The 21,333-nt window shown below is 36.1% G+C and overlaps 1 protein-coding gene across 1 annotated transcript; it reads left to right on the top strand.

Annotated features, from left to right (window-relative positions):
* The first annotated feature begins 5,173 nt into the window (after nucleotides 1-5,173).
* LOC145782915 (frizzled-2-like) lies at nucleotides 5,174-20,128 on the top strand. Its single transcript, XM_082594676.1, has 13 exons — nucleotides 5,174-5,815; nucleotides 6,210-6,373; nucleotides 7,893-8,054; nucleotides 8,266-8,377; nucleotides 9,322-9,424; nucleotides 11,520-11,702; nucleotides 13,083-13,184; nucleotides 15,176-15,294; nucleotides 15,590-15,725; nucleotides 15,972-16,098; nucleotides 17,032-17,111; nucleotides 17,421-17,549; nucleotides 18,617-20,128. Exons 1-13 carry the CDS (start codon nucleotides 5,174-5,176, stop codon nucleotides 19,306-19,308), a joined length of 2,751 nt encoding a protein of 916 aa, XP_082450802.1. The 3' UTR covers nucleotides 19,309-20,128.
* Nucleotides 20,129-21,333: the final 1,205 nt, after the last annotated feature.

Genomic DNA, 21,333 nt, shown 5'->3' with positions numbered 1-21,333 from the left:
AAAACTATACATTCGGCACGTTTTAGATAGCTTTATTTTGATTTCAAAACTTATTTCTAAAAAGTATAATGTAAAATATAAAAAGACAGCAATTGTGTTTTCATCCAATTCTATTCGAAACAAAAGAGTTTTTAATTTCTCAAACATTTCGTTACAACGCCAAATTCTTTACAAACAAACGCAATTTCGGCTAATTTGGAATAGGAAAGCTATTTAAACGAATTTGATTGGTCGAAACGAAATGTTACTCTATGAAACGCAGTTTGAGAGGAAACGCAAACAAATAATTTTTTTTATTTTTTGCAAAAAAATTGACTTAAAATCAAGACAGTGATATTTTGCATTGAAACAAAGTTTCATTTTGGTTTAAAAAGCAGAACTACAAACTGCGTTCAATAAACATGGTGAGAGAAGAGGAAAAAAATATTATAACTCTTGTCTAATACGACGGAAAACTTTTTTGGTCATTGGCTAACAGTCAAATCAGTGACGGATCCAGGATGAGGAGCAATTTGGGATTTTGGGCAATTTCTGCCCTAAATTACAGAAAATTAACTATATTCGCGGTGTATTTGCAATGTCGGATTAACGTAAACCTGCATATCATATCGGTTGTTGAAACTTTCCTAAGGCTACTTCCGGCTATTTGCTGGATCCTACCTTTGATCTTAGGCTCTTAAACAATTAATTTAGTTTGGCAAACACCCTTTAATCCAGCCGATGATAGCTATCTCCGATTAATATAACTTAATTCACTGAAAACGTGTGTTTTGGTATACCAACAACTAAAAGAACTTATAAACTTATGATCAAGAGCAAACGTGCATGCGCGTTTGCAGCGTTGATAAATTTAACGGCTTTGCGTTATTCGCCGTATTATTGTGTAGCCTACTGGAGTTGTTCGAAAAGTCATTTTTTAATCAAATTAAAGTTTTCACTCAAAGTTTCATTTAGGTTAATTCGAGAACAAATAGGACGATAACACTTTTTTTTGTCAAACGAAAAGTAATATTTCAAAATTTTGAAATATCTTCGTTCTGACCCCTGAATAACCCCTGAACATGTTTTTCTGGGGTTTGTGTGGCTTCCCAGCCTGTGTTTGTGGCGAACCGCAGCACAGCACATCATAAATCGTTGTCCAGTGCTTCGACTTGCATAGCATGTGGATCTCATAGAACATAGACCCTGATAAGAAGACATTGCAATGATTGCAGGTTGCAGCAATTGGGAGATGTTGCCTGAATTGCTGCTGCCTCATAAGCAAAAAGAAGAACAGTCGCGAGCCTGAATGATTTGCAATGCGTTTCAAAAAACAAAAGCAAACGAAACCAATGCAAAGCAGCAAATTTTGGAGCAATACGAAACATCACGAAACTTTGAACAGTTTCGTTTCATACAACCCAACTGCCGCACTGCGCACCTAAATAAACTTCATATGTCGGAAATTTACTTATCAACTTTCTTGAGAGATGCCACAACATAATTTTTCCACCTTGTCAACAACATGCGTCCTTTTCACATTGATTAAATGTTTTCCAACATCGAATATATCCAGAAAGTAACTTTTTTTTGGGTACTTCCTAAATGACTCATTGAGTCATCTCATTGCATCATCACCTATGAAAATGGCTCCGAATCGTCCTGCAATTCTGCTGATAACAGATATTCTGCTTCGTACAAAATAGCGATCATCGATGCACCAGCAATCAATCAAATATGTTTTGAGAAATAGCATGGAAATAGAACACACACAAACCTCCCTTTGAGAATGAAAGGCTTGCTGCAAGAATACAAGCTCAGCTGAAGCAATAAAATAATTCTATCAATCGTTGTTTTTTGTTTAGTTTACACAATTTTACACCTTTCATGTTAGGGAAATTTTAAACCACGCAGAACAAAAATCTACATATATCTTAGTTTTGATTGTATCCAAATTGTAGCATCGTTGCTTTGTAGTTTATCCCTTCCTAGCAGCTTACAATTCTCGGTCCAAATTAATGTGAAAATGCTAACAACGACAACGAACTATTTTTGTAACCACTAATTTGAGGATTTCTTCGATTTAATTGAGAGATTGCCTATCTTCATTCTGTGACCTCAATTTTGTTTCTAATCTCGTCGCTCTTGTTTAACCTGGCAAGAAATTCAGCAGGTGAATTAAACCTTTTAAGCAGAAGCGCAATCTTTTGTATCAATTTAAAGCATCTGGAAAGCATGAAAACAATCAGATCTTTATATTGTAGATAAAAGTTGCTTTCAAATTGATTTCATTTAGTTGAAGTGTTGAATTTGCAATACTCTACTAGTCTACTGTAACGTTAAAAGTGGTCAAAAATGCAAATTTTAATAAATTATTCAAAGGTACAGCAAACTGCACTGCCATGTGTTATAATTTAGAAAAGCTTTTTGGAAATGTTATTCTTTAATTTACGCGAGTTCAGTGGCCTGCAACTGCAGCAATCGCAAGTTCACTTGGTTACTACCCGGGAACGACAGCACAAGCGTTGTAACACTACCAATAGACGTTGAATTGTTGTATTTACAACAGAAATTCTACTTTGGTTGTTGGTCGGTTTGGTTTGCAAACATGTCTCTTCGAAGTGACATATTTGCTTTTAGCCTACGGCTGAAATAGTGTGAATTGAAGGGGCGTGCGAAATTTTATACTGACATAGCTTTTAATACAAAGCTGAATTAGCAATTCCGTTGGCTAGACGCAAAAAACGACCTTCAAGCGAAAAGAAATATGTTCATTGTTTACGAAAACAAAACATTAAAGAACAGACAAAAATCTTTAGCTATTGTTAGGTTCAATGAATGGAAGATGCGAGCGCTTCAGTTGTACTCTGACAGTGACGCCGTTTAGAAAAAAAGGAACTTCTGAAATGTTCTTTGACGTGGGTGACCGATTTTGAGGCGCTAGCATGTGTCAAATCTATAGCTTGTTATGACTGTTTGTCAGCGCTATTGCCGCTTCGTTATGAAGTGGATGTCAGTGAAGTGCGTTGCTCGCAAGTGGCCCTTGTGTGAAAGGCTGCCTTCCTTTCAGCCAGCTTTATTTACTTTTACGCTGAACAACATTGAATTTTCCGCAGAATGAAAAATCTGAGGACCCTTAGCTACGGTTGAAGTGTAGAATGAAGCAGAGTTCTAGCAAGGGCTATTCAAGAAATCTGAGATTAGCTTAAAGTGTTGTTTCAAATGATACACAAATGAAGGCTTTAGCATAATGAACAAGACAGTTTTGAGTTGAAGAATTGATTGTGGTACAGAACTTGAGTATGGCGAAAAGAAGGTCTCTCTGACAGCAAAATCCGGCGTTTGCAGTCGTCGAGTCGTCTGTACGTCGAATCAATGTAAAAATGACAGATTTTGCTGTCTAGGATTACTCGAAGGTGCGGTGCTTTTCGTCTGACTCTCTTCAGGAGCTTGTCAGAATAAAGTTGACCTAACTAAATGTGGTAAGGAATTTATAGGTAAAAGAGATAAAATGGTGCAATGATTTGGAACAAATCAAGCCTTTGTTTAAACTAAAAGTAGCTATCTAGGCTATTGTAGACAATAAAATATAGCCTACCCACGGGTAAGTTGTAGCTAAAATCTGGTTGATCTAATTCTGGTATGTACAACCTCTTCACTTTTTTTGAGTAATTTGCGTACCAAAGCGAACAGAACATCTGGAGATTCACAAGGGTAGTAGGCTATGGTTTATTTTTTCTGCAACTGGACAGCCGTCTTGTTTAGCCGTGGCGATTGCTGAACTTTGGTGGCTTTTATAAAGGCGATAATACTTTGAGATAAAGCTTATTACTTTTAGCATAGAACAGACTTTTTAACGTTCCGTCTGGGTTAGAATAATTTCGTTCACTACCACTACACGAGGTATAAAGAATGAAATGATCAGCAATTTGTATAGTCTAATTGAAAAAGGCATACCACACTATATTTTACCAATTAATTTGTTGGTGAAGCTGAATTGTACGCTGAAAAAAATACAAACTGGCTTATGTTGTAACTTAAGTTACAATACAAATTGCTGATCATTTCATTCTTTATACCCCGTGTAGTGGTAGTGAACCGTTAGAGCAAGATACTTTTTTCAGTTGTTGTAATTTCCCTTGCAAAGCACAATACAGTGAGTTGAAGTTTTTGCATGTGGTGAATTTAACTAATAACACAAATGAAGTAGCTATCACAATTTTTGCGTTGGGGTATACACCTTCCATATCTGAGTAACCCTGTTCCGCGAATGAATGTCATCTTGTCTTTAATAGCCATAAGAAGGGGGCATGTGCCAGCCATAAGGAACTAAATCGGTATGAATACAAGGTTCACGTAAGATTTTTTTTAAGTAATCGCTGTTCTTCTTTGCAGAGTTTTCGCATGTATCCTTGACACATCTCATATCTTACTCGAGTCTCACTTTTACGTCGTTGTTTGTTAATTTTAAGACAGCAAATAGTGACTCTGTTTAAAGCAAGGAACAAGTTGGACAAGTTTAACAATTGATTAACTGTGTAGTAAAACAATAAATAAAAGCAAAACAGCAGTTTTGGAAAACAGTTAAGTGTGCAATCGTTTCTTTGACGTTGAAGGAGGTTGAGACAATTAAAAAATTAGTTTTTGTGATAAAAAGTAACAAATGAGTATGATTTTTTAGCTTACGTCTCAGGCATGGTGTTTGCCTGAACCTATTAAGATTGAAGCTCAGTCTTGAGTCTGCACACTTTCAGCTCCAGGTTTAAATTGCAAGCGAAATACTGTGTTTGTATGGACTGTTGAACTTTGTGTGTGTTAGAGAAAGCACAACACCTGCACCGTACGCGGGGTAAGGTGTGTGTAAAAATGTTAGGTAGCTGAAACATGCATAAGCACTTCCACATTTAAAGTTTTTACAAAAGTACCGGTATACAGTTTAAGAAGCTGTATCCACAGTAGTACTTTTGTAATGGCGGAGTTGGTGCATCAGTTCAAATTTGGTGTGACAGTAAACTTATTCCACCTTATGCCAGCACAGTCGGCGTTGTTACTGCTTCACTGATCATGCTAAGTTTTAATGATAGCTTTTGCTTAACCTGACAAACTCATCAATACAATAATCTCGGTTTCTTTTCCATCTAGAAGCGAATGATGTTTTAAGTGTAAATAAAATCTGTTTTAATAATTTTAAGATATGTGTATCGTAAATATACTTCTGTTGCTCTTGGGTACGCTCCCATCCAATGTTTTTGGAATTATTGCGCCTTTACAGCCAAAGTGTTACCCAACAACTGCACCAATATGTTCTGACTCTTTGGATATAATTTCCTTGGATGTATCGACAAGTGTTGCTTCTTCTGCTGAAGCAAACAATTTAACGCTTCGACACAGAAAATCAAAAGGAAAAAGAAACATTGATAAAATTGATGTTTTACCGTGGCGGTATAACTCAACTACCTATCCCACTTTTGCCGGAGATAAATCAGAAAGCGATTCCCTTTCCTCTTTAAGCGGTTTTCATCCTTTGATATCAACAAAATGTTCGAAATATGTGAAATTGTTTTTATGCTCCGTGCATTCGCCAGTGTGCACGAATAAGGGAGTCGTCCCGCCATGCCAAGAGCTGTGCGAAGTTGTCAAAGCAGATTGCAGGCACATAGTGGACATGTTTAACATTGAATGGCCTGAACAACTCAACTGTGATCTCTTTCCGTTATTTGAACAAGAAAACAGAGCGGAAAGCATCCCAGATTATTTGATCAATGAAGACAACACTATTCTTATCACCCGCCAATCACCGATCATGTGGACAGAAGCTATGCTAAAAGATAAAAATGTGAGCATGTGTATGTTTTTACACGTATTTGCAATTTTCTCGAGAAAAAAAAACACCAATTACCACCAATTGCAATTTACAATTAGTGAACCTACAACAAGCTCCGGTGTTTAGTCATTTTTGAAGAATACGGCAGACGATTGAGGCCGGTGACGTATCGTTTCTGTTGCGTCATGCATCACCAGCTACGAAAGAACACAACGATGACATCGTAACAGTATTCGTTTAACCGACTTTTTATTATATCCAAGCTTATGCTTGGTAGGTGAGAAAGATTATATTAAGCTGTACCAGCAGTCCTCAAACGAACGTCGTACTCGGCTGAGTTGAACGGTTTTGATGTAACTTTTCTACCATGTCAAATTATTATTATCAACTTATTTCACTTTGTTAGGGCATTGTGTGCATCCCTCCGTTGTCCGAGGACGTTGTTTCGCCAGCTCTGTTGCGACTGAAAGAAGACGAAAACGCAGAAAAGCAAAATGAAACTTTACCAGTTTATTTGGACTTTGGAATATCATGTCCTGCTGAAATGCGAACATCTCCCGGCCACCATGGGTTAGTGTGTGTAGATTAGATAGGCATGTGCGTGTATGGTTTGACCATCGTGTCAGTTTTGCATCAATATTCGCTATATCAACGGTAAAGGAAATGACAATTGTTCGCATTTTTAGAATAACGATAACAGAAAAGCTGATGAAAAGGCATGGAGTGTTTTTTTTTCTGATTCAAAGCCGTGTTAATGTGGCTATGGAGTTATTAGTGTGAATAGCCTACTGTGCTTGTAGTTGTATTTCTTAATTGTTGATCTTTGGTGCTTTGGCAACGTTTAGACTTACTTTCTCTTCAAGGCACGCACAATTGAAAAAATCAACATCTTCTTATGGGTGATTCTATTTCAAAATGTTTATTTAACTCCTGTAGTATTTATTCAAGTTTAAAAAATAATGTAATTTTACAAAATATTATTTTAGTGACTATCATTCACATTATTATTAATCTGTTTTTATATTAATCTGTTAGTTCAACTTGGTTGACAATGAAAGATCTTCAGCTTATTTCTCTTGGCTTATGAGAGAATAATTCTTATTTGAGGAAATAAAAATGAATAATGTGATTTTTTTAATCTGTTTGCCCACGCAGCGGTACTGGACACACGTGTTTTTAGCAGTAGATTAAAGGGTAGAAATCTTTTGTGTACCCCTTCAAAAATGAAGAAAATCCTGCGATATTTCGAAATAAACACATTGCCTATTCAACCAATTAACAAGTAAGCTACATTATTCCAGTGCATGTGGTGAAATATGTCTTGTATATGAAAGAGAAGGTGGGGACAGCTTAGATAAACTGAAGAAATTGTACTGAAAGACAGCACAATACAGAACTTTGTTGACAAATTAATTATTGAAAACCTTTACAATTCACTCTTAACTGAATACTGAAAGGCTAACTGTCATATTCCTTAGGAATAAAAACTGCCAGAAGGTTAAATGCTTTGTTTGAATAACAAGCAAATCTACACTATGTGAGTCTCAAAGTACCTTTAGGCTTTAATATACAATCAAGTATAATCATGAAAAAGATGAAAATTTGGCGAAAGACTTATCTATTTGTAATCACTCAACCGTCTCAACAGGTTTTGCAATTTCATGGCGCTGTTGGCGGTAAACACAACTCACAAGCTTATCTCATTGCTGCCTCAAATCAATTAGTACTGAAAAGGAAATTCAATTACTGGTCTCCCATAAAACCGCCAACATTCGCAGTTTGCTGTTGTGATTTGTAGACTCTTCACTACACCCGATATTCCGATAACAGCCGAAATTTCAGAAAATAACAAAACTAGCTTTCTGCTTGTTTAGAAAGGCATACAGAATAGATATAATATAAACAAATTTATTGTTATACAAGTCAGTTCAATCATAAACAGCTAATCGATGTCGATCAGCTTCAGTTAAAATTATTTAAACAACAACAACAACAAATAGAAACGAACAAAATAGACATTTTGTAAAATGTGTGACAATGTTTGCGTGTCAATATTTTAAAATATCTTGTATATTTTCCTACATGACAGGTACACGTTTATGGGTCTACCGAACTGCACCGCACCGTGCCCAAATATGTATCTGAAGGACAACCAACTTTCTGCGGTTCGATACTTCATTCTTGTCCTGGCTATAATTTGTGTCATAGTAACTTCCTTTACGTTACTGACATTTGCAATCGACACAAAAAGGTGAGACAGACGTGTTCTTGGAAAGCTAGTGATTTCCTTTGACTCAGTCTTCTTTTGTAAAACTATAAATTACTGTTTATTAGAAGAAATTGCGAAGATTATAACTTCCGTGGTTGTGTAACATTTTGAGATCATTGCCTATACTATAAGTCAGTGTAAGCTACCTTTGTTATTACCTACCTGTGCTTACAATCAGTTCTTGCTTCAATAGATTTCGTTATCCAGAGCGACCCATTGTGTTTTACGCCTTGTCATACCTTGTCATTTCTATCGTGTATCTAATTGGCTCCGGATTAAGAGAAGAAATTGCATGCAACGATAAAGTAAGAATATTTCCACAGTTTATAATAATCAAAGAGTGTTGGTACGATGTAGTAGGTAGGCTGCGTCACAAAAATGAACCGTCATTGGATGTAGAAGTTAAAACATAAGAATTTTCGGGTTTTGCTTCATAAAAACCAGAATATGACTTATTGCTGTACACACGAAACCTCATTCTCGGAATTCGCTTTCGTAAATAGTTTCCAACTTGTGGCTGCACTGTGACGTACAAGAACAAAAATAAAAATGCGTTATGACAATGCTGTTAAAAATTAGCCTGTTTATAATATGATCGAACAAGAGAGCAATGAATAGGAGGCTATCTCCACGACGTGGCTGTCGTACTTTGCATTTGTGCTGTGTCGTACTGCGCCAATAAAGTAGAAGCAAAACAGCTAAAAGTAATTTTTCAACTCAAACAGACATATAAGAACTGTTATTGACTAGTTTCTTTGTGTTTTCCATCGTTCGTTTACAATAGACTTCAGTCGGAAGGAAACGTTTATGCCATACAATACAATGTAGCGACTTACAAATAATGATGTAGGTAGAATATTTGTATCAAAGCCTTTGCCAAAAGAGTAGAAATTTCAGGTTAAATTTGTTTTTGGCAACAACGGCACAGCTTAAAATCTATTAAAATATTTGACTGAGCGCACGGCGATATCCTCATCCACCAGCATTCCTTCAATAGTTTTGGTCATTTGTTGGGAGAAGACATTACTTTAAAATATATGCTTTACGTTTCACAATTATACCTTTAATACGATCAAGCTTATCTTTTAAGCAGCCTATTATGTGTTGGTAAATTTCAGTATAAAACACGACTTGGCTTTCAATAAACAACATAAAAGCAGTGTTCCATTAAAAGTAAATCGTACCAATTACTTTACGTATATTTAACGTTTAGAGAAGCTTTTTCTAAGTCTTGTACCTTCTTTTTCAGATCATTGACGAAAACAACGAAGTTGTTCAAGGGTATGGCGTTGTTGAGGGAGCTAATCATCGCTTATGTTCGGCCTTCTTTTTGATACTCTATTATTTCACAGGTACGTATCCATTAATTCTATCTTTGTACTGTGTTGTGTGTAGAGTAGAAATCAATAAATCTTGTGAAAACAATTTTTATCTTTATTTTATGTGATCTCTGTAAACTTTGTAATGAAACTCTCCTATTATCAAAACTGATCAAAGGCAAACCAAATCAAGGATAACCAGAGAAACATTCATGCAAAGGGTTCGATCCGTATAAAGAACAGCCCGGTATAACCGCGACAGTTGGCTGAAAATCGCTAATTATGGCGACTTTTTATTGATACTATTTTGCACCTAACTACTGTGAAATAAATTATTATTATTACTATTTATTATTTCATTTAGACAATTTTTCTAATTTGTTGTGCCTATTCCAGACTTGTTCCTCTCCCACATTTCTTGAATATTCTTTACGTTATTCTGAGGGTTTTGTTGTTGTGGTGGTTTTTGTTTTATAGATTTGTGATTGCTTGGAAACCTTATAGAATTTGCTACATTGTCCGTTCATTGAAGTTGCTGATGTTACCTCTGCAGTTTAACTCTTAATTCAAGCTAGTAAAGTATTTTTTTCATCTTGGGCACGTTGATGCCAAACGCGAGTTTGCCAGTTGTTGAAAAGGCAATATCCCATCTCTTCAGTCAGTTTTAAATTATTGGTTGAACAATCTCTGGAGCTGTAGGCTACGATGATTTCAAATCCTCGTGCTATTGTCGCGGTTATTGATTTGTGAGTTGTAACCACACGACTGCTTTCAGGTTACAAACTTCGATCAGCGGTCGGGTATTTGTCACGTGCGATACAACATGATTAAAAGACACTAAATCAAGTTTTAATTTTAGCTTTCACTTTAAATTAATTTTATCGAACTTCTTGAAACATTTGACTCTAAAGTATCGATTACTCCGCGCATATTGATCGTTGTTTATGGATGCCATAAATAGAAACGTATCTCTTAACCGTTAATCATGTCTTAGTGTCGATATTGACAAAGTAATTGTTTAGTTTTCAGCCAAAACAAGGCACTCAACTTAATGTAATTTTTAACACTCAACCGTCGAAGGTTTTGTTTTATGTACACCTTGTACTACATTTAAATAAATAAACACTGAATTTGGACAAAAAAGATCACGGTGATTATCGCAAAATCAAACCAAACACTTCAGAGGCCAGGCTCGTCAACTGGTTTGCTTCTACAGAAAAGTAAAGCAACACTTTTCCGGGGCGACAGACATTGTGAAACTATAAATTTTTGCAGCATTTACGCTTGCTCGTTCTGCTTCTTTTTATAAGAGTGTATGTTTGATTGTTTGGTAATTGTAAAGTTCTTGGTGGTTTCTTTTCATAAAAGTTTTGTTGTGTTTGTTAGCACATAAAAAGCTGCCTCGAACGTGGAAACTTAGTTTTTATGGTGGAGCTTTGAAACATGTAGTCTACTCGCCTGGAAAACGAACTTGTGTGTTTTGTCGTCCATCGCTAGTGACTCAAACCACTTTACGTTTCATACAATATAATGATCACAATATTAAAGCTATTACTGTCCGGTTAAGCTCTAGCAAACAAATTGATTCATCGCAATGTCATATTTTCTGTTTATTTAATGACGCAACCGGTATTACAATATTAAGTTGCGATATACTTCGACCTTTAGGAAAAGCGAAGCAGTTATAATTTGCATTAGCGTGCCAGATTAGAGTGATTTAAAGATTTAGAGATTTCACGTAAGGCCATGATAAAGCAAAGAAGATGTAAATACAAGACAAAGTTGTAAGAAGCGTCAGACACTTACATTTTTCTAACACTATCTAAACCTTTATTTTCCCAATACAACAATTTCTGTCTTATTTTTGAAGCTTTTCAAAATTACAAAAGACAAACTTCGAACAAACACAACAGAAAATAATAATCGTATGATCATTTCTCAAGGCTTCACCAATTACACGTTTATCAAAAAGTATTAGCAGTTAGCACTAGCCTTGACAAAAGTGGGGCCAACGTTCGCTTGGTACCCGGTCCTACTTGTTCTCTCAACGACCCTTGATATTAAATATTAAATTGACATGTGATATTATTCAGTAAGCTTTAAATTTCAAAATAATGTCTTTTTACAGTTAGTGGAACCATTTGGTGGCTTATTCTAACCATTACTTGGCTGCTGGCTGCTGGTTTTAGTTGGGGAAGCGAGGCCATTGAAAAACAACGACTATATTATCATGCTGTAGCCTGGGGTTTGCCAGCAGTTCAAACCCTCATAGTTTGCGTATCCAACAAAATTGAAGGCGACAATATAGCAGGTTGGATGTTATGGTTATTTTTAGGCCTTTGTATTTTCTCTCTTTGTTTTTTGTGTTTTTAAGTACAACAGAATGTATAAGAAAATTTTCTATCGCAGTTTTAGTCTGTTTTGATGAATGGTTGGCATTGAGGTTTCTACATTCGACATACATCACTTATCACACATGTCACCATCTATCAATGCTCTACTGTATCTATACTGTAACTTAGTAAAAAAGCCGGCAGCAAACATTTTAAGAGAACTTTTGCACTACGTATTAGGATAAACTCCAAGTACGACGTCAATCAATCACGTCACTGATGCTAATAGATTGCAATGATGTATAAACAGAAAATGAAAGTAAGACAGATTTTCTTATCGATGTCTTGCGAAATATCAATGATAATATTAAAATCAAAATTAACAGTGCACGTAATGTTAATTATATAAATGGATTTTCCCATTTTTTCAAAGCGCGTTTTTCCTAACGACAGAAACAACAAGTTTTTTTTTTTCATTTCTGCCTCTCTCTTGTCCATTATGATTTATAGGTTGGCATAAAAACTATATTTTCGTGTATGAATCCAAACATTCTCGTTGCGTAATAAGCTTGCAGAAAGCTGGGAAGAGTTTCATATAGCCCATCCAGTAAATCAGTTCTGTGTCAACAGATGTTGAATCAATGTAAAAAAAATGACTGATATCTTTGTTGGGGGTAAGCCACTATAAATTTTGAAACGCCATTCATCTCTTATTTTATGGTTATAGACTTGATTACGTCGTCAAGCCTGTCTCATCATATCATGCAAGCTGGTGGTCTTGCTTAAACCTTTTAAATAATTTAGCAACCCTGTCAGCCATTGCTACTTGCCAGTCATGCTGCACAAAACAACAAACTATTTTCGCTTTTTAAAACCTTTCTTGTATTGATCCATTGCACAATTAAATTTTAAAGCATTGTCTGCTAAGAAACTATAAAGATTCAATTTGCATATCTCTTGAAACAAAACGTTTTGATTAAACGATTTATGAAAGAAAACGCTACATCTGTATATAATGGGAGTAGTAAGTATGCAAAAAATACTCTTTTAGAAATCATAAATTGATGTGTTGCAATTCTTCATAACCACAATCATACACAGTTGTCATCCAAATATAAATGCGAGCAAAATCTTAAACTTTATCTTGTGGAATGTGAAAGTTGCGTAGCCTATCGCGAAAAGCAGTTACTTCAATGTTTCTACATAAGAAGCATGCAGAACAACACCTACCTTTTGTAACAGAATTTTTAGCGTGTAGTGAATTTTGATTTTGTGAGATTTGTAGTGAACATGTTTCAGTGATCTTCGCAGACAGCTAGGGTTCAAATGAAATGTATTTAAACCATTTTTCTTTTCAGGGGTTTGCTTTGTGGGGTTGTATGACACGAACGCGCTGCGTTTCTTATTGTTGCTGCCCATGTGCACATATTTACTTATAGGAATCGCAAATTTATCCACAGGTAATCTACCTTTTGATATAGATTATACTGTATAAAGTGTGTACTGTATTGAATATTGTACGGAATGATTGATATATATTTTCCTTTAAATCAAAACTTGAGCGATCTAATTATAAACGAGTAAACAGCCTTGTCAAAGCATCTCTTCGGCTAAACAAAACACTTCGTCTATTACGAACAAAGGAAGTTCATTTTTTGCTGATCCTTTCTTGTAGAACTAACACAGTGTAATCACCTGCATATTGATGCGGCTTTCATGTTGCTGATTGGTGAACAGTTTGACTGGTATATTTGTGGATTTTTGCATATGCAGTGCGCAGTGGAAGTTAAATTAGTTGTGGATTTTGTAGCCACGCCAGCCATTACCATTACTGTAGCTAGAACTATCATTTTCGCACTGGTAATGACGACAAAATGCATGAAATACAGGTTGGTGACTAGTTCCACACTTCTGGGAGATCATTTTCAGAATAAAATCTTTAATTTCCAAACTTCTCTCTGAAATTATCAAACACTGCAGCCGATTTTGTTCCATGATGTAATGATGTTGCTAACCGTAAATTTAACGTTGAATATCCATTTATTTGGGGTTAAAAGTTTTTGTAACATGATGACCATTTTCAAAGTGAATATAGAGCAGATTTTGCAATCAACTGATATAATCTAATCTCCGTGAGGTTGTGAACTTGTAGAACCGTTAATGCTTGGAAGTGAATGTGGTTTACCTGTCCGACATTAAAAATAAGTTTGAGTTACGCAAATACGACGTTGGCAAAGAATCACCTTGTTTCGACAAAAGAATTAGTTTTTGTCAAATGTTTTCATCACTTGCTTGAAAAATAATCAGTTTTCTTTTTGAGAAGTTGACTTTCTACAGTTTGTGAGTTCTACATTTTATCAAGCAAATCAACTCTTTTTGAAAAAGATTGATTTGCTGGCTGAGCTGAGGCTTGAAAACGAAGTCGTGAAATTTATTAGTCTTTAGACAACGCTGGTTCTAAGAGCAAGTTTTACAACTTCAAAGTGTCAAGATGGTATGAAATTTATTTGGGCGTTATTTCATGTTACATTGACATCAGAATAAGTGGCACTATCAAAGAGTTTCTCAACACAAACACGCGTTGTTTGATGAAATATCAAACGTTACTTTATTATTTATCGCATTGAAAGACAAGCCTTATCTGAGTGCGTGCGAACTGCTAGTTGACGAAGCATAGGCCATTGAACGAAGCGAAGTCCATTCCATGGCAAACACAGCACTTTGCACCAGGCGAAAACGAAACAGAGCCTGCGTTATCAGTTTCATTTAAAAATGTTTTCTTATTGTTGTCACTTCCTAAATTTTATCTGACAATCTTCATTGATGGTATGGAATGTCTTTGAAAATAAAGCCACATTTGACAGTTTTGGCCAAACGGAGGAAGATTAGTGTGTTTCGTGGTTCGTCTTTTTTTTTGCATAAATAGCAATTTCCTAATCTTAAATAAATGTTATGCTATATTATTTCTTCTGTAGCCTACACATCTCCACATCAACAGCAAAACCTTGCAGCTAGTGTGAATAAAACGGTTGTGTGCGGTTTGACTTGCGGTGTTCGTTTCTGACTTTCTGAATCATCTTATAAACACTTCATCAGCTTCCTGTATCAAAGCCAGCCACATATGCCTAAAAAGAAACGTTGTTGCTATTAGACAAAGCTTTCTTGCCAAAACAAGATGATTTCATCAGAAAGTTGTCAGCGTTTCGCTTATAATAGCCTACATACAATTACAAAAACAAATTTTATTTGTTTCTAAGTTGTTGTTTTTTTTTTTCGGAGAGAACTTAAATACTACGAAAAGTGCCTATCTTCTCATCTTTGTGAAAAAAAGTCATCACATGGTTTTTTTACTATGTCTAAATATGTGAGCATGTTTTTCACAAAATGATGTAATCTATGAAAGCATGCTTTAGTCTTCATGCCTGTGTATAAAAGAAAATTAATTTTGTAGGTTTTATCTATTTAAACCGAGTGCGAAAAAAGTTGGATGGAGATGCAAAAAATAAAGAAAAATTAGCAAAGTTTATGCTTCGGATTGGAGTTTTCAGCGTCTTGTACATTCTGCCACAGGTACAAACTTCTTGCTGAGACTTGAATTGAATGCACAGCTTACATCAGTTTATAAGAGTCGGACCATCAACTTTGATTATGCTTTTCAATAATGTTAAGAGGGTAACTTCCAAAAAAACTAGAAAGCATATTATTTAGCGTATATTTAACTGTAACGTGCCGTGTAAAGTATAACTGGTGACTGGTCAGACTGATTACCACGTCAGTCGGTTAACCATGCGCTCATCCACGTGCTTAGCTTCGTAATATTGAATAAACAAGGAACCGATTTAAAAAAAAAATTGTTTTATGTCAGGTTGCGTTGATTATTATCTACGCTGTAGAAGACAGCAACAGACAGCGCTGGGAGGCTACTTGGTACACGGAATCCTGTGCTGATTACAGCATCCCATGCCCAGCATCCAATCATACCGTTCAAGTATTGGCCGCAGGTTGGTTACTATCAGGGCTGTGGAGTCGGACGAAAAATATACAACTCCGACTTTTCGGTTTATAACTGGCCGAGTCCGACTTCGGACACGGCAAAATCCCTCCGACTCAATGATTCCGACTCCACAGACCTGGTTACAATATTTTATTTCTCATATTGAAGCTGTTAATTTCTGTCTTGGTTAAAAGTAATTTTAGTCAAAGAAAATTGAGTGCAATGAAGTTCAATTATTTGCTTTTTTTTCTAGATCCCCAACGTCCAGGAGTTTTGTTATTCTGCATCAAGTACATGATGACGCTGATAGTTGCCGTTCCGCCTCTTTTCTGGGTTGCCAGTCGAAAAACGTTGCGTTCCTGGAGAGATTTCTTATCCGGGTATCTGATGGATTATTATTTTTAAAAACCTTTTATGGTCAATCGATGAACACCTGTTTTGCAGTCTTTTTAATTTTATTCAATTAGTGAAAATTTGGAACTAAAAAATAATTTTGAAGCTTAATCCTGCAATTTTTCTGAAGGAGGCTTGGTTTGGTTTGGTTGGTTGGTTTTGAATCTTTATCCTGGGACTGACAACGCCTTGATAGGTTATTCCTGGTAGTTTCGCATACTAGTAGAGGCTCTTGACACAGTGCCGGTTACCGAGATTGGCAGAGTGAAGTTTCCCGATTGTTGAAGTGTTGTTGCCGGGAATTTTTCCATTTAATAGGTGCCGCTGAATAGAGAGCAGTCCTGAAATGCGTTGCTCAAGCGCACACCCCGAGAGTCAAACTTGCGCCGCGTGATCTTGAACCGGGAGCGTAACCACTGAGCTATCGGGGCGGACCACCAACAAAAGCTCTGCCACAAAAGATGACAGTTCAAAGTTTTTCGATTGCAGTTGAATTGTTGTTGTCTATAAGTTGTTCTATCCACTAGCTTTTGCTAAACAGAAAATCAGTCTTATGTACATTGTTCGACTACATAGACGCCGAGTATCAATCACCATGGATCTTATCATTACCGTGAAAATACAGAACCAAATATTTACGGATTTAGAAATCCGGCTCGGCTATCGTTTCTAAAGACCTACATTTTTGTGTTGACATGCACTTTTAGTAGTTGTGTTGGGAACATGTCACCTTGTTTGCGCTAATTGAGCGGCGTGAATTAGCAAGAAGCTGCTTTTACAGCTGCAACGTGACTTTATGGCCATATGCCACGTCAACCCTAGCAATTGGCAACGTTTTTTAAAGCAATTCTTTTATTGCGTTAGACGAGTACTAGTTGTTCAGTTATGAACACATTGTTAATTTAAGCAATTTTTTAAAGGAAAAAATCGCTTGCGAAGCTTCAGTTGAACACAACACAGACCCGTCTTTTGAATGATTCGAACGGTCCTCATGCCCGTGGTAAGTCGATAATAGAAAGCCTGAGAATTTTTTTATTAGTTTCTTCTATTGTTATGCTTGCCTTCGGTGTTTTTACCTTTTGACCACTTTGGATTTGGTTCCAGCGACCGTGTAGCTGAAAATGAAATAACAAGCAGTTACTAACACTAGTAGTAGACCGTCAGGAGCAGCAAAGTATGATTTTCTGGATAGAGAGAATGATAAGTGTCGATACCGCAAAGTGGTGATTATGGATTTCAATGCATATCCCTTTGCATGGTTGCAAAATATTTTTTCTCTGCAACATATGTCATTTTTTATACTTTACAGATTTGCAAGCAAAATTAAACAAAAAATCCGATGTTTCTGACTCAGTCTTTGGTAAGATGCGCAACACTGATCTATGTGGCTCATCGGCATCTGTAGCTGCGCAGAGGGTTACCAAGCGGCCCTTAAGTGGTGAGAAACTTGAATTTATGTTTGTGTTTTTTCATGCAGATTGTGTGTGTTAGGTGGCTTAGATCTAAACAGGTCTTTTGCAAATAAACTCGTCCAGTTATTTATTTTCCTGTCGTTGTTTCGCTTGTTCATAACTTCTCTCTTTTCATTTCATCCGATAACATCATGACTCGCTTCCTGTCTCCTCATCTTTTCTCCTATTTTTGTTTTCATGGCAGATAACCGAATTCATCTGCTCTCACAATGTGAACAATCTAACTTGTTTTGCTTCAAATGATTTCCAATGACGTCCGCCTGTTTCCGCTCCATTTAAGTCATCTTCCTTGATCATTCTTTTTTTTCAGCAAAAATTCTTCATGTCTTCACCTCTAAAATTTTTATTTATACATACGGACAGTTTATACAATACATATATATACAAAATAACGTAATGTTTAAAAAATGGTATGTCAAAGCTGTAGACTCTTGAGCTTCCAACAATTGAATCAAACTCGCCGACTTTCCAGCACTGTGTAGAGTAGACTCTGAAATCATCAAGAGCGAATTTTAACTTCAAAAAAGAATGAAAACGTTTCCAGAAAACATATTAGGTTGTTGGCGGCTAAACATTTTTCATATGTGTAGAAGTTCAATCTGTATTGGATTTAAACTCCAGGGTTCTTGGTTGTACAATCGTTGCAAATATTTCTTACTTTGAGGCTGCCGACATCGTTCAAAGAAAAGATTTGTTATTGTCATTAGAGTCTTGTTATTAAAGTTTAAACCTGTTCGTTAAAGCATTGTGCACTATTTTGTTATGTCAAAAAGCAATTTTTACTCCACATACTGTAATTGCTGACCTGGGGTTTTAAAGCTTGTTTTGTAAATACAGAAAGTGTTGTTAAATTAATGGCGTATTAAGCATGATTGCGCAACAAGTAACAATACCCTGTGTGTAATCTAAACAACTCCACACTCATCTGGAAATTTCGAGTTTTTGATTTTTTATCGACTTCAACTTCAAGGTTCTCTGCAGCATCGCATTAGCCTCGAGGTGACAATTGTTCAAATTGATTAATTTGTTGCAGAAGCTCGTCAACAGCAATGGGAAGATCTTACCGACTCGGATTCAACCGAATATGGAACTTCAATAATCACAGACAGTGAACTTTCTCGCGTTATCGCTTTTGAATCGCTCAAAAATAAGGGAATGCGAGTCGCAGGCAGAAAAGGTCGATTCCCTGGTGCTGATGTGAAGAAAAAGTTTGACGAAAACAAAAGAGCTGAAAGACGAGCAAATTGTGAAGGAGCATCATCAAGTGCACTTGTTCACAATGGCAATAAAACTAAGCCTCATTTTTACAATGAGAAAGATGCCGCGTTTGCAAAGGGTGAAACTTCCTCGGTTAAACACGAATTTTCTGAAAGGTACACGAACATGAAGTCTTCAATAAATAAAGAAAGCGATAAAGAAGATACGAAACAAAACTTTGACCCAATTGTAAACAAACAAAAACAATCACTAAATTTAGAAGGCCACGCTTCACCAGAAAAGCACTTCCTGCCTCCTAGTTATGGCACTCCACAACCAAGCAATAAAAATTTACAAAAAGTTTTTCCGACAACCAACAAGATTAATGTTGGGTCTTCCAGAGACAGCATCGAAAAGGGAGGAAATAAAAAACCGAATATTCCTCCGCCACCCCCACCTCCCCCAACACGAGTGGATTCCATGGTTGTATTAAAAAATCTTTCCCCGGAAAGGGCACTATCTCTGTGATTAGACATTAGGCTAGTCAGTTTGAACAAAAAATGAAGGGCCAAAAAGCAAAAACTAAACCCATGTTAGTTATAAATTGCAGTATTTGATTTGTAGTATTGATGATGAAAAAAGTTCGTTTCCAAAAATTTTGTAAACATGAGTTGTTTAGTTTTTGCTTCTTGCGTTCAATGGCGTAGTTGACCATCTTTTGGTGTTGACTGTTTTTCAGCAAGCTTTAAGCAGACACTAGGTTTGCGGTTTGTTCAATGGCTGATCAGATCATGTCAAAATAAAACTTTCTAAAAAATGTAAACACCCAAAAAATGGTTACCGTATGTCACTGCTTGCGTTTTGTATTTTTTTGCTTAGATTTGACTAAACATACCATGTTGCTCCAAAAAACGAGATGTTTATTTGCTACTTTCACAAACGAATCTCCATCTTTTGCTGGATCCAAGAGAAAACACGTAAAAAAAGAACCAGATATTTGTAGGCCTAATCTATTTTTGTTCTCGCAATATGTCTTATGCTTGTGGAAGAGCATTGTAAGGAAATTAACTGCACATTTTCAAATTGATGACAGTCTACGCTTTTTGACTAAAGATGGGCTGGTGTAGTGCATAGGGCCTGTTAGAACGATTTTCATGTTTTTTTTTTTCTTCAATCTAAAGTAATTTTGCTTCACAATGTGTGGTGAGCCTATAAATTAAACTTGTACTTTGATAAAATTAGCCTGCCACTTAAGTTTTTTATTGATAAAAATAATATTTTGTTTTATTTGTACTACTGATCCGAGCGTATTTAAAGTGTTAAAATATATTGTTGGAATACTTTCCTATTTTTGAATTGGATAGCTTATTTTTGCAAAAAGTGTTTTCACAGAAAATGCAAGCTGTGTTGTAAACAGCAGCTTTGTGAGCTCGAATTTTCAGTAGAATTCAATATTTTCATCTTACCCCAACGTAAACGCGAAAAACCATCAATCAAAACTTTTCGAAATACTGTTCATGGTGATAAAAAAAAATGCTATTTGCAATTGCGTTACATAGGTCTGAGGCTGATGCCAAAAACTTGACATTTTTGCTCAAAACTAACTAAAAAAGTTAATAAAATCACTAAAGTTGAACTGTAAAAAACTAAAATCTTGAACAACGCGTAAATAGGCTGCTTACAATGCGTGACTTTGCTACTTTTCAAACGCTCAACCCTCGAAATTTGCTCTCTAGCGTTCTACAGCGCATTGATTGGAAGGATTGTTTTTCATCGTGTGGAAATTCAATTTATTCTTGCAACTTTCTACTTTTTTTTTGTTTTTTAAAGAATTTTTTGAATTGGTTGAAGAAAAAGATTGAAGTTGTTTTTGTAGATTTGAATCAAAGACCCTTTCAGAGTGCTTTGTTTGAGGAGGGCTTTCAACCGTCAGTAGACTACATGGCTTGGACCAGTGATCCGCAACCAGTATGAGCGAGATGATGCCAAGTGTTCTGTAGAATAACTATAGTTTGAATATACGATTAAAGTCCATAGGAAAGGTCAACTTTAATAGAACCCTTCTTCTCACTAAGTGTGTAGAGCACAACCTGGTGATAACCAACATTTCATTTTGCCAAAGAAATTGCTTAAAAGTTTCTTGGCAACATCCGAGGTGAATCCACTGGCATCTCATCGACAATGTAAATGTAAAAACTCGTGACCAACAAGATGTGCTCCTTATTCAAGCTGTCAATGGAGCCGACAGCTGCTGGACAGACCATCGTCTCATTGCTTTGATACTGAAGATAAGACTGTATACGAAATTGAAGCATCATGATCAAGCAAAAGTTCCACCTAACTGCAATATTATTAAAGCTCTACAAGACATGAAGTCACGTGAGACTCTTCAACAGTGCCTTTAGACTCTGATTCAAGATTTTGTTAAAGACCGCTGGAATCACCTTAAAGTGGCTATTCTCGTCACATACAAAAAAATCGTTGGGCATTGATTTCAATGTAACGAGAGAAGTCGACGGACTATCCACGCATGGACGATCTCTTCTGAGAACT

The sequence above is a fragment of the Aplidium turbinatum genome, chromosome 14 (assembly GCF_918807975.1).
Source record: "Aplidium turbinatum chromosome 14, kaAplTurb1.1, whole genome shotgun sequence".
Lineage (NCBI taxonomy): Eukaryota > Metazoa > Chordata > Ascidiacea > Aplousobranchia > Polyclinidae > Aplidium > Aplidium turbinatum.
The sequence above is the reverse complement of the archived record's forward strand: the minus strand, read 5'-3'. Positions and strand labels throughout refer to the sequence as shown.